The 13,214-nt window shown below is 33.8% G+C and overlaps 1 protein-coding gene across 2 annotated transcripts in view; it reads right to left on the bottom strand.

Annotated features, from left to right (window-relative positions):
• The window catches only part of LOC143058221 (peroxisome proliferator-activated receptor gamma-like), a 128,761-nt gene that overhangs the window by 92,360 nt on the left and 23,187 nt on the right, over positions 1 to 13,214 (bottom strand). For both annotated transcript variants that reach the window (XM_076231692.1, XM_076231691.1), the window contains exons 2-5: positions 5,536 to 6,273; positions 3,346 to 3,443; positions 2,515 to 2,665; positions 1,538 to 1,737 (exon numbers count right to left, since the gene is read on the bottom strand). In XM_076231692.1, coding sequence (XP_076087807.1) covers positions 1,538 to 1,737; positions 2,515 to 2,665; positions 3,346 to 3,443; positions 5,536 to 6,100 — 1,014 coding nt within the window. In that variant the 5' untranslated portion in view covers positions 6,101 to 6,273. The remainder of the gene's footprint in view (positions 1 to 1,537; positions 1,738 to 2,514; positions 2,666 to 3,345; positions 3,444 to 5,535; positions 6,274 to 13,214) is intronic.

Below are 13,214 nucleotides of genomic sequence, written 5' to 3'. Positions count from 1 at the left end.
AGTACATGTATATACATGATGTATGACAAAAATACGTAACATAACCGGTAATATTCGATTATGGAGCTACCATTTGATTCTTATAGGGAAGCTAAGATAAAAATTGTTGCCCTTCCTTTTTTTGCTGTAAATTCTGTCCTCCCTTTTTTATTAGTTGATCCTCACTTTTTTTTTTTTACAAAAATTGTCATCCTGCCTTTTTTTTTTTGGCAAAGTGTCTCATCTTGCCTTTTCTTTTACTCAAAACTCACTGCCTTTTATAAAAAAAAAATCTTAGCCCCCTTCCCCCCTTTAAATCAAATAGTAGCTCCCTTAGATAGCTATATATAAAATATTGTTAACACCTTTTTCGTATGTTTAATATTTATATCAATCGTTGATGAAAACAACCAACTTATTGTATTAAAAGAGGGACGAAAGATACCAAAGGGACAGTCAAACTCATAAATCTAAGACAAACTGACAACGCCATGGCTAAAAATGAAAAAGACAAACAAACAACAGCACACATGACACCACATTGAAAACTAAAGAATAAACAACACGAACCCCACCAAAAAACTAGGGGTGATCTCAGGTGCTCCGGAAGGGTAAGCAGATCCTGCTCCACACGTGTTGCTTATGTGATAACAAATCCGGTAAATAGTCTAGGTAGGTCACATTCATGAACGGGAAGGGGATTGTAGTTACGACGTAAGGAACATATCCGATATCATTTGTGAAACGGTTATTCCATAACGGTCAACCAACTCGTGATAGCGTCCGTAAAATTTACGAAAGGATGATTTCAACTTCATCATTTGGAACTCTTGGTTTAATAGCTTCATTGTGAGCAGCAACCCTCTATCAAGAAAATCATGATAGGAAATGCAAGCACGGGAATGTCGTATCAATTGGGATTTGTATACCCCGTATGCAGGTGCTGCTGGAATGTTGCTACTTAGAAATGGAAAGTTCACAATTGGAAAGCTGAAATCATCTCTCTTTTGTCGTAAAGTTTTGTTTTCAACCGACCCTCATTGTCAATTTCTAGATGTAAGTCAAGATATGAGGCCGACTTAACTGTATCTGTAGTATCCTTTATCTCTAGCTCGATGGGATAAATGCGTTCCACATAGTCACCAAATTTTGAATTATTTAGTGAAAGAACATCATCTATATAGCGGAAAGTAGAGTTAAAGGATATTGCTAACTTCTTATCTTTCTTCCTAAGAAGTTCCTGCATGAAGTTAGCCTCATAATAATAAAGAAACAAGTCGGCAAGTAGAGGGGCACAGTTTGTTCCCATTGGAATGCCGACAGTCTGTTGAAAAACACGTCCTCCGAACGTAACAAATATGTTGTCAATCAAGAAATCAATCATCTTGATAATATCAGTTTCAGAAATTTTTTTTGTTTGAATCAGAGTGATCCTTTACAAAGTAGGATTTATCTCTCCCTAAGACAAGATACTTGTATCTACGTTGGCCATTCTTTTTAATGAAGCAAACTGTATTTAAATCCATATTTCAGAGGAACAAAACTTGCGTATGCTAACCTTTGACTGCTGGTAACGACACGTCAATGCATGAAATTCTTTATTCGCTGCCATAAAACTATCATGAATTTTTAAAATCAATTCTTCTGTCTTTATCTGCTTGTCGATATCAATTCGATCATGATTCTCGTTTGATGAAATTTTAAATAAATTAAATCTGGACGGCTTATCTTTCTTTGGACATCTTCCCAATCTAACAGCTAGATAATAAAAATACAAGGATAAATTGATTGTTATTTGCTTACCAGTTTATACCATTGGTAAAATGTAATAATGTTACTATACAGAGAGCTATAAAAGACCTTGAGGACGAATTCGCAAATAATAGAATGAGTTGATTGTTATTTGCTTACCATTTTATACCATGGAGTTATATGAGATAATAGTAATTACTATACAGAGCTTTTTAAGACTTTGAAGACGAATTCGTAAAGAAAGAAAAAAAGCTAAAATTAAATACACAGTTGGCTTTGAAGTTGGCGCTAACTGCAACAGAAAACAATTATTTTATAAATTGGTTGTGTATTTTTAAGTATATTTGATAAAATGACGTGATTCATTGATCAATTGGTGTTCTATTTACGTTCAGTGACAAGAATTTCATTAATATTCAGGAGGAGAACACATTTTCAGTAAACTTTATGGTGATTAACGTTCTCTAAAGTGTGTTGATTGGAATAAAAGATGTTAATTTAAATAGGCAATTAAAAATATGAATTTGTAAGAGAAGCACAGAATTTTTAACTTTCATCAGAAGACATACGGATCTCAAATGTTCCTTAACGTATAAGGAACATCACTTTTCCGAACGAACGTGGCTATGTATTTATTCATCCCGAACGGCACAATCAAGGAGACGCCCCTCTCTGTCATAAGTTTTACTTCCAGTTGCGTTCAGTCCTTATTGACAATTTGTCTACGCCCTGTCAGCCAATGGGATTCGTCAAATAACCTAATTATATAAACCAACCGCCTACCTTCGTGTGACATTCCTGTATCCAAACATTTCTTCATACGACAGTACTGACATCGGTTTCGGCTAATCCTCATGATAAGACATCCTTTCTTATCGCCATTAGCACATGGTTTATACGTCAATTTTTGGCGGACTGTCCTCCTGAAGAACCCCTATAAAAAGATAGCATATACAGCTATAAAATGTAAAAAAAAAATAAAAAAAATACCAACAGAAGGCTAGCAATAGGCTTGTGTAAATTCAATGTATTGGTACAAACCATAAGTGATAGGTGGTGTGCACAAAGTATATAGATATAGGAAAATGTGGTATGAGTGCCAATGAGACAACTCTCCATCTAACTCACAATTTATAAAAGTAAAACATTATAGGTCAAGGTACGGTCTTCAACACAGAGCCTGAGCTCACACCAAACAGCAAGCTATAAAGAATCCCAAAATTACTAGTGAAAACCATTCAAACGGGAAACAAACGGTCTAATCTATATAAAAAATGATAAACACTTATGAACCAAATAAACAGACGACAACCACTGAACATCAGATTCCTAACTTAGGACAGTAGCAAACAATGGCTGCGGGATTAAACGTTTTTATGGTACTGGTACCTGTATGTTTTCAGTAGATAACTTCTTGCATACTTAGATATACATTCCTGCCATTTAGTACTGAAGGGGATTACTATCAGATATTCTGGGGAAGGGACATGAAATTTGTTAGTGGTTGACACTTTATCTCAAACATTTCCAATGATCTTAAATAACTAAAGTGGCCGTACTAGGCTAGTGTCTTTTAAAATTAACTGTCTTTAATTTATATATATATATAATTACCTTGCATCCTTCACAAGAAAAGACTCCATAATGGAAACCGGAAGCTTTGTCACCACATATTTTACAGAGGATATGTCCATCAGGGTAGATTTTCTTAACTGTAAAAGTTCAAAACATTCAATTAATAAAACAAACAAAAAACAAATTTTAAATCTAAAATCATTTTATTTGTAACTATTCATTGCAGCATGAAGGGTGGTCCATACTGAACCGGATACCAGGATTTTTTTATGCGAATGTGAAAGTTTTCTTGCTCTTTATATTGTCTAAATCATTATACTTCGTACGGTGTCTTTTATATAGTAACGACATACTCAATGCTTACTTGGATTTGTATGCAGTTGTCTGTGCAGCACATAACTTATTCATTTCTTGAGGATTTTTTTTGTTTTTTTTTCAGTGGGTTGCATCAAATTCACACTTACATGTATGTAGAGTTAGTTGTTAGTTTTTAGTTTATTTTGAAATTTATAAATTCCAACTATTAACATAGTGCAAATTGATATGAAATTGAATTTTGGAATTAATGTTGTACACTGATTTACAAATATCTTGATTTGCATACTAATTATCATGACTGTGCAACCTGTTCCAAATTAGTGATCACGTGAAAGATACTTGTACTATTGTCCATGTTTATTAGACAGATATTCAGTCTAATTCGATTTCACGTGAGACATCTGTTCATCCAAGACAAATGATCAAAATTTGTTCAATTTTGTAGGATAGCCAGGGTTAAAAAAAAAAAACAATTTGAGTTTAGGCCACACAATTTTAATATCAAATCCCGCATCCATACCGGCGTATGTACAGCTTCGTTGTAATGAACAGAGATTTGGCTTGACCTTACTGCAATAGTACTGTTCAATGGTATTTTAAAACTCTGTATAGAAGTTGTTATCTTCCAAATATTATTAACAGATTTGGTTTGCATAGGTTGGTATATATCGTGACCTAGCAAATATAAGATGCATAATTTGACAAGCACCTGTTAATAACGATACGATAACAACTATTGATTTGAACAAGATCGGCACACTGAGTTCAGTTGTTAACATGCTTGTTCATAAGGAACAGTTAAATCGAAGACATGCAGTGGCGGATCCACAGGAAGGTTCCGGGGTTGAACACCCTCTATTGTAAGGACGATCAATGCATTTGAAAGGGTACCTATGGTTTGACCCCCCCTTTTTTTTGAAAATGGCTGGATCCGCCCCTGACATGTCACCCTTCCCGGATACATTATTCTGTTTTCGAGTCGCTAAGTCTTTGCTCTTTGACCTAATACCACGTGGTTAACAAAGAAGCTGCAGATACCAATTTTTAAGTCTATGGTTTGACCTACATTCTTCAACTCTCCGAGACAAGCGAGCTTAAAAGAGACCACTTAGTCGCTTGTCAAATATATATTAGGGAGAAGATAGAGTAAATTGGCTGTGTAACAGATTTTGGTAATATTGTGATTACATTGGCAAATGGACTAACATAAAAAAATATATGCTTTAGTTTTGATACAAATGTTCACTTACTTTGAAAAAAAATCATCAGGAAATATTTCAGAAAATAAAAAATGAATGCATCATTCCTAAATATGTGACTCAGACCATTTACTGTAATTTTACATAGCACAGAACAGATAGATGTGGCACTTAATAGATATTCAACTTGTAACAAACTGTACTGTACATGTGAAGGTTTGAAAACTTGCATGATTTCTGTCGTCTGAATATTCTATTACATTGGTGTTGTTACATTTTATTAAATTGAACAGGTTGTATGAGAGTCTTTCGTTTCTGTATTCTTTAATTGTTTTGCGCATTATTCTCTATTCTTTAATAACCGTTTTTTCTCTAATTCATTTTTGGTTCGCCTTTTTTTCTCTATTATACTCTTTGTTCTGTGTACTTTGTCCCTTTATTATCTATTCTGTAAACCCCATTGAGACCCTCATATATTAAATTTATAATTAATAAATATCTTTGTTTTTGTCACGCGCGACAGAATAGGTACTACTTGTTGGTCAGGATCTTCACATCCTTAAGGAGCATATAAGGGCACAACCCAGTTTTTGGTGAGCTTCTAATTTCTCAGTCGGGAAGAAGACCAAAAAATAAGTATTTCGCTTAACTTGCTAAAAAACGTCAGAAGAACACGTGATCTTATTCAACAATTATATAAAGACTACCATACCTCTTTTAGCATTCTTTGAAGGACGGGAAGGAAATGTTTTTGATTCATTATCTTTTCCAGTCAATGAACCTGTCCTATTTAAAGTATCGTCTGCTGAAATCATTATTATGTCATCTTTTTCTGAATCGGTGAGATTCAAATTACTACTTCCGATGCTTTTTCCGGAAGTGCTGCCGCACAAAGAAGTCGTATCACTTTCACATGAATCAGTGTTTTCTATATTTTTTTCGGATCTGTCTCCATCCTGGAAACCTTTCCAATTATTTATGTTAGCATTGTCTCTCGTCGCTTTTGAACAATCATTGATGACTTCCGAGTTAAATGTTAATGATTTAATACCAGTGTCTAATACTTGCTGCTGAGCATGCATTGAATCCTTCACCTTGAAGTCTTTATTGAGATCAGAGGTTTTTTCTTCATCGGTACATGACCCTTTGACATCAGTATTTGCTGCATTTGCTATTTCACCACCTACATGCGCATTTGCTATTTCACCGTCTACATCCGCATTGATATGAGACCCTTCTAATAATTTCTGTACAACTAGACCCTCGTTTTCAGTCATTCTTATCCTTCATATCAAGAAGTAAAGGTTACTATTCAATCGGCAATCCTCGGGAAAATCCGTTACTTCAGAATCAGCCGAGTTGTGACGAATGGATTACTATTATATGTATTGGAATGAATAATTAAAATGCTCTTTGTGTATTAACAGGAAGTAATCTGCATCCAATCAACCTGAAACAATACAAAGCAATACATTAAACTATTTATCCTAGTGTAAAAGGGTGAAAACCCAGGTCGATTGCCTTAATATATTTATTAGCTTTTTAAATAGGCAATAAAACTTTTATATACGATGTTATTTTTACATTTATAAGGGTATTGGTTACCATTAAACACATTACATCAACATGTATTTTATGTCGTGCATATGCAAGTATGGAGGTGTGGTATGATTGCCAATAGAACATCTCTCCATCAGATTTCAAAATGGAGTAGACGTTAGTTTTCTCGTTTGAATTGTTTTACATTTTCATATCGGGGCCTTTTATAGCTGACTATGCGTATGGGCTTTGCTCATTGTTGAAGGCCGTGCAGTGACCTATAGTTGTAAATTTCTGTGTCATTTGGTCTCTTGTGGAGAGTTGTCTCATTGGAAATCATGCCACATCTTCTCTTTATATTTACCAACTACAACTGTATAGGGTAATTAAAGTTCTGCTTTTAACAATGAGCAAAACCCAAAACCATATCCTGATATTTTGTTTCATTTTGTTCTTTTTAGCTCACCTTTCCTAAAAGGAAATGTGAGCTTTTGCAATCACTTGGCGTCCGTCGTCGTCGTCCGTCCGTCGTCGTCGTCCTCGTAAACTATTTCAAAGCTTCTCCTCTGAAACTACTGAACCAATTCAAACCAAACTTCATCTGATTGATTCCTAGGGTATCTAGAATAAAGTTTGTGTTTTAATTCCCATTTCATCCAAAAACATGGCCGCCATGGCTAAAAATAGAACATAGGGGTAAAATGCAGTTTTTGGCTTATAACTCAAAAACCAAAGCATTTAGAGCAAATCTGATAGGGGTAAAATTGTTTATCAGGTCAAGATCTAACTGCCCTACAATTTTCAGATGAATCGGACAACCCGTTGTTAGGTTGCTGCCCCTGAATTGGTAATTTTAAGGAAATTTTTGCTATTTTTGGTTATTATCTTGAATATTGTTATAGATAGAGATAAACTGTAAATACAAAAAATGTTCAGCAAAGAAAGATTTACAAATAAGTCAACAGGTCCAAAATGGTCAGTTGACCCCTTTAGGAGTTATTGCCCTTTATAGTCAATTTTTAACCATTTTTCGTAAATCTTAGTTATCTTTTACAAAAATCTTCTCCTCTGAAATTACTGAGCCAAATAAAATCAAACTTGGCCACAATCATCATTGGGGTATCTAGTTTAAAAATTGTGTCCAGTGACCCGGGCAACCAACCAAGATGGCCGCCATGGCTAAAAATAGAACATAGGGGTAACATGCAGTTTTGGGCTTATAACTTAAAAACCAAAGCATTTAGAGAAAATCTGACAGTGGGAGAAATTGTTTATCAAGTCCAGATCCATCTGTTCTAAAATTTTCAGATGAATTGGACAACTGGTTGTTAGGTTGCTGCCCCTGAATTGGTAATTTTAAGGAAATTTTGCTGTTTTTGGTTATTATCTTGAATACTATTATAGATAGAGATAACCTGTAAACAGCAATAATGTTCAGAAAAGTAAGATTTACAAATAAGTCAACATGACTGAAATGGTCAATTGACCCCCTAAGGAGTTATTGTCCTTTATAGTAAATTTTTAAAAATTTTCATAAAATTTGTAAATTTTTACTTACATTTTCCACTGAAACTACTTAGCCAAGTTCATTATAGATAGAGATAATTGTAAGCAGCAAGAATGTTCGGTAAAGTAAGATGTACAAACACATCACCATCACCAAAACACAATTTTGTCATGAATCTATCTGCGTCCTTTATTTAATATTCACATATACCAAGGTGAGCGACACAGGCTCTTTAGAGCCTCTAGTTTAATTATACATGTAGCTATAGCCTTCTTTGATAGAACACTATATTAAATTTCTTTTATTTAATTAAACCTTTTTTTGAATATGTAATTAAAAGCCATAAATCCGGAACACTAGTATTGTGTATTATAATATTTTGAATATTTACTTAAGAATTTAAGAACACAAAATGCTATCCTCCAAATTATTTTGTTTTCTCTCAAAATTTAACACTGTAAGGAATGGAAAAAAATCTGGATTCAATATATTTTCGTAATCTGCTTGACCACAATATTTATTTTCATCAAATAGAAGATCACATTATTTTTTTTAAACATACAGGTAAACCCTCCCTTTTGAGGTAACATCATAAATAGTCATTCCCTTATTTCCTATTTTGATAAATCCAGAAAAAATTATAATATGGGTAAAAATTTTTTAGTTAAAGCATAAACATAATGTGGGCGTTCATTTATACATAGCATTTATGTATCTACCTATGGTTACGTGCACACAAATGCAATATTATATAATATATATTGTACAGTATATGATAGATGCTTCTGAGAGCATCGGATGACATCTCTTTCTATTTGTTTTAAAGACCTTGGTGTGATTCAGAGCATGTAATCTATTTATTAACATTCTGCGTTTTAAAATTTTATATAAGTCGTAAAAATAGCTAGACCGACGTGCTTATCTATTCTATAAATGATAACTATAGACCCAACTACAGTAACTGTTACAGTTACTGAAAACTAGTTCAAACCAATAGAGTGCTACAAAAAAAAAAAACGATAGATTACTGCACTATTGTCAACAGACTTCAATATATAGGCAGTATTGCTCCAGGAACTTAAGGATGTACTTACATGTAGGTGAGGTTTTGGAATTTGTGTCAAATGTTCGAACTCCTTGGTGTTTTTCCATACAATACAATGTAAAATATTTTGCCCCATAACACCCATTTATTTTTTCATATAAGATATATTAGCTCATGAAAGGTCATTTACCAAAATTTTAGAAGATTCATGATTTTCTTTCTTTGGTTTTGAGACCGAAATAATATCAATGCAAAAAAAAAAAAGGTAAAAGTCCGAGTCAGCCTTTTCCCGCCATATTTTTAATCTCAAATATCTCGAAAAGGAGGTCCATGATCTATCAATATTTTTAGCTTATTTTTATCCTTAAAGAGTGCTCTACCTGCTTATAGTATCATTTTTAACTTCTTAATTTATTAATTTTCACCTAACCTCACCTAAGTACATCCTTAATGCAAAGTCGTGAAACGTATCCACACGAAACACAGAACATTTTACAGATCTTATATGTATGTTATAGATATAGGAACAGCAATGTTGTTGAATTTCTTAGATCTAATTGCAGTCTATACCATAAACCTTTGCATGATTAGGGCAACACTGCAATTCCAATGAAACGATACATACCCAAAAATGTTCCAATTATCGCAAAATGTACAATGTATTTATAGAGATAATAACATTTGTCAATGCAGGGTCTTTTATAGCTGACTATGCGGTATGGGTTCTACTTATTATTTAAGGCCGTAAGACCAGCAACACACAACAGTATCATTGTTTTTGGTAAATACAAATTAAGACAAATCACATAAAAACTAAACAACAAGCAGCTAGCAACGTAATTTATAAGCGAAGAGAAGCAACACTAAATTATAATAGCTATAAACACAACCGCGAATACCAACATTAAGGGAAAGACCATTTACTACAAAAGGGGGGGGGGGGGTATGTTTTTTCCCCAAAAAAATATATTCTGATACCCGATTTGATGAAAAAAAAATTTTGTGGCCAAGCAGACATCGAAAAAAATATTCTTAATCCAGATTGTTCCCATACCTTAAATTAAGTGTATATTCTGAAGAAAAAAAAATTGATAGCGCCGAAAAACAACAAAACAAAACGTTCGCGCTTTGTGCAAAAACATTTTTAGATTCAGACAAAGAACCTTGCCCCCTCTCCCAACCTCCCCTCATTTTTTTGTCTCAGTTAATTGTTTGCTCCCTAAGTAAATGAATAATCCACATCATCTTTCAACTTGTTTTGTATTTAGATGACAGTACACATTAAAATAGAATTTAACATGAATGTCGTACGGTGACCTATATTTGTTTGCTTCCACGTTAATTGGTCTCATTGGCAATCATACCACATCTTCTTATTTTTATAAGACATGATAAATTTAAACAAAGGCGTAATCTTAAATGAGATGACATACATGAGGCCCATCATGGGGTGTCCAAGTAATCACATAATCACTATGATCCCCCAATATAACCACATGAACATTGTTTTTTTTTTTTTATTTTGAAACAAGATATTAAATAAAAACATGAAAATACAGTCCGGGATTCACAAATAATCAAACTATCAAATGAAAGACTTGGTCTGGTATTCAAAATAATCACCATAAAAACGAACAAATAATTACATAATCAAAAACCCCATGAGGAGGCTCCTAAACAAAGTATATGCAAATCACTATAATTTTATGAATATCTAATCACCAGCTTGTTACGTTCACATCTGCAACATACGTAATGATAACTGATATTCGGAAACTGAGTATTCCTGTCTGTATTGCTATGTGTTTCTTTATTCTACATTGGCTAGAGGTATAGGGGGAGGGTTGAAATCTCACAAAACATGTTTAATCCCGCCTCATAATTGTGCCTTTGTCAGATTTGTTTGATTGTTTTTTTTTTTAGTTCATTTATATGTTTTGGAGGTTAGTGTGACGTCCATTTACACCGAACTAGTACACAATTGTAGTAAGGGGCCAGCTGAGGACTACCTCCGGGTGCGGGATTTTCTCACTACGTTGAAGACCCATTGGTGCCCTTCGGCTGTTGTCTGCTCTTTGATTGGGTTGTTGTCTGCTCTTTGGTCAGGTTGTTGTCTCTCAGGATCAGGTGCTTTTAAGCTCTGGGTTTCGGGATTGATCCCCACGGCCAGGATCCGGGAATTTTTTTTTACGAATTCGGGATGTCGGGATTTAAATTCCTTTAAATTTGGGACCTCAGGATTTTATATTTTTAAGCCCGAGATTTCGGGATTAGGACCCAACCGACCCCTCCCCCTGTTTATGAATAATTCAGGATGATAACAATAGAGAGGAGAATATCAGCAGAATATCAAAATAGGATAAAGGAGGACCTAACAATCGAGTTGACTATATACAGTGAAACCTGTTTAAACCGAACCTCTTCGGGACTTAACATTTTGTTTGGTTTTGGCCGATGTTCGGTTTTATCAGGTTCACAACGTATACAATTTGATATGACGGTATGTAGCCAGGTTTCACTGTACATTCTGTTTAAAAATCAAGAAAAAAAACAATGGTTTAAAAAAGTTAAGTACAAGGACAACACTATAGCATTGTCTCTATCTAACTCTACATACTCGTTCGTGTGCCATCCCCATAACAGATCTACTCGATGTTCTCGTAAAATAATGTAATAAAATACCACTGACCGTTATTTGATAAAAACTCTTCAGTGCTACATGTATTTAGTATGGGTTTTGCTCATTGGTGAAAGCCGTATGTTGACATATAGTTGATAACGTCTACGTCTTTTTGTCACTGCTGCTGGAGAATAGTCCCATTAGCAATCATACCGCCTCTTCATATTTTAATATAATAGTAATATGGTACAAATGTACAATTCTGTAATAGGCTATATGCATGCATTAATTAACATATAAAACTGAATAATTAATAGTACAAATGACACATATTGTAGCTATGAACTTTCAAAGGATACAAATTACACAATGTAATGTACAATATTTTCAGAAATCTGTTACCATGTACAGAATATGCAATATGTTTTGTGTTTTATGAATATAATCGCCATTTTAAATGTCACCGCTGTTTTCTCTGTTACCATGGCTATGATTTAGTCTCAGGAGCATTTTAGAAAACAAATATTTTTTCAAAGAGTGTTTCTATATATAATAATATATCCAGATTAAACTAGAAAACAACAGAAATCTTTGTTTATTTAAAAAAATATTTTCTAGATCTATTTGATTAGGGGGAAATTTACAAAAAAATATTTGATCTGTCATACTTAAGTTTCAAAGATTGGTGATGATGGGGGTTTATAGAACAGAGAATGGGCAAATTATATACAGAATAAAGAATAAGACGTTGTTAAAAATTGAATATAAAGAATTATTATAGAGAAACATGAGGTGCTAAAATATGAGGTTTGGGGAACAATTGGCAAAAATCATAAAGAACAGAGAAAAATAGTATATAAAAATATTTATAGAATTCAGAAATGATTTAGCCCCCCTTTTTTCTAATCTTTTTTGCCTCCCCTCTAATCTATAACCTCTTTTGAATAAACAGTTGGAAACTGCAGTGGCGGATCCAGAACTTTTCCTACGGGGGGGGGGGGGGGGGCGCTCCAGTCATGCTTCAATGATTCCCTATATAATCAACCAAATTTTTCCCACGAAAGGGGGGGGGGCGGGCCCCCCAGCCCCCCCCCCCCTGGATCCTCCTATGGAAAGAGTTTGATCATTTGAAGATGAGGGATGCTTTAATTGTTATTCTTTCTGAGATTCAAAACACATTTTCTTTGTTTATTGTTGAAATAGAACCTATCAAGATTATGGCGATTACATCACTCAAAAAGTGTAATAATGTTCTATTCCGTACAGTTCCAACATAAATGCATGTACCATTATATACCGACTAGCCCAATAGCCAATACTTTGGTACTGGTACATGTATGCAAATTTATATATTTTTATGATTCAAATTTTCTGTGAATTACCCTAGAACCACAATAAAATTTTGCTATCAGTTTTTTCTTGTTTCTATATTTTCGGATGATTTTGAATTCAAATTAACAAAATGATGAACCTAATGTTGAAGGTACATTTAGGTCATCTTGTTGAAATCTAATAATATAATAATAACCATCAATTATTTTCAACATTATGTTAATTTCATTCAGTATATGTAAATGACATTGATATAAGTACGATCTTTACACTCTAGTACAAAAATGTCAAGTTTTCATTTCACTATAGTCGAGTAGACATATTTGACCTGAAGTGACAACTTCACTT

Source organism: Mytilus galloprovincialis, chromosome 14 (genome assembly GCF_965363235.1).
Source record: "Mytilus galloprovincialis chromosome 14, xbMytGall1.hap1.1, whole genome shotgun sequence".
Classification (NCBI taxonomy): Eukaryota; Metazoa; Mollusca; class Bivalvia; order Mytilida; family Mytilidae; genus Mytilus; species Mytilus galloprovincialis.
The sequence above is the reverse complement of the archived record's forward strand: the minus strand, read 5'-3'. Positions and strand labels throughout refer to the sequence as shown.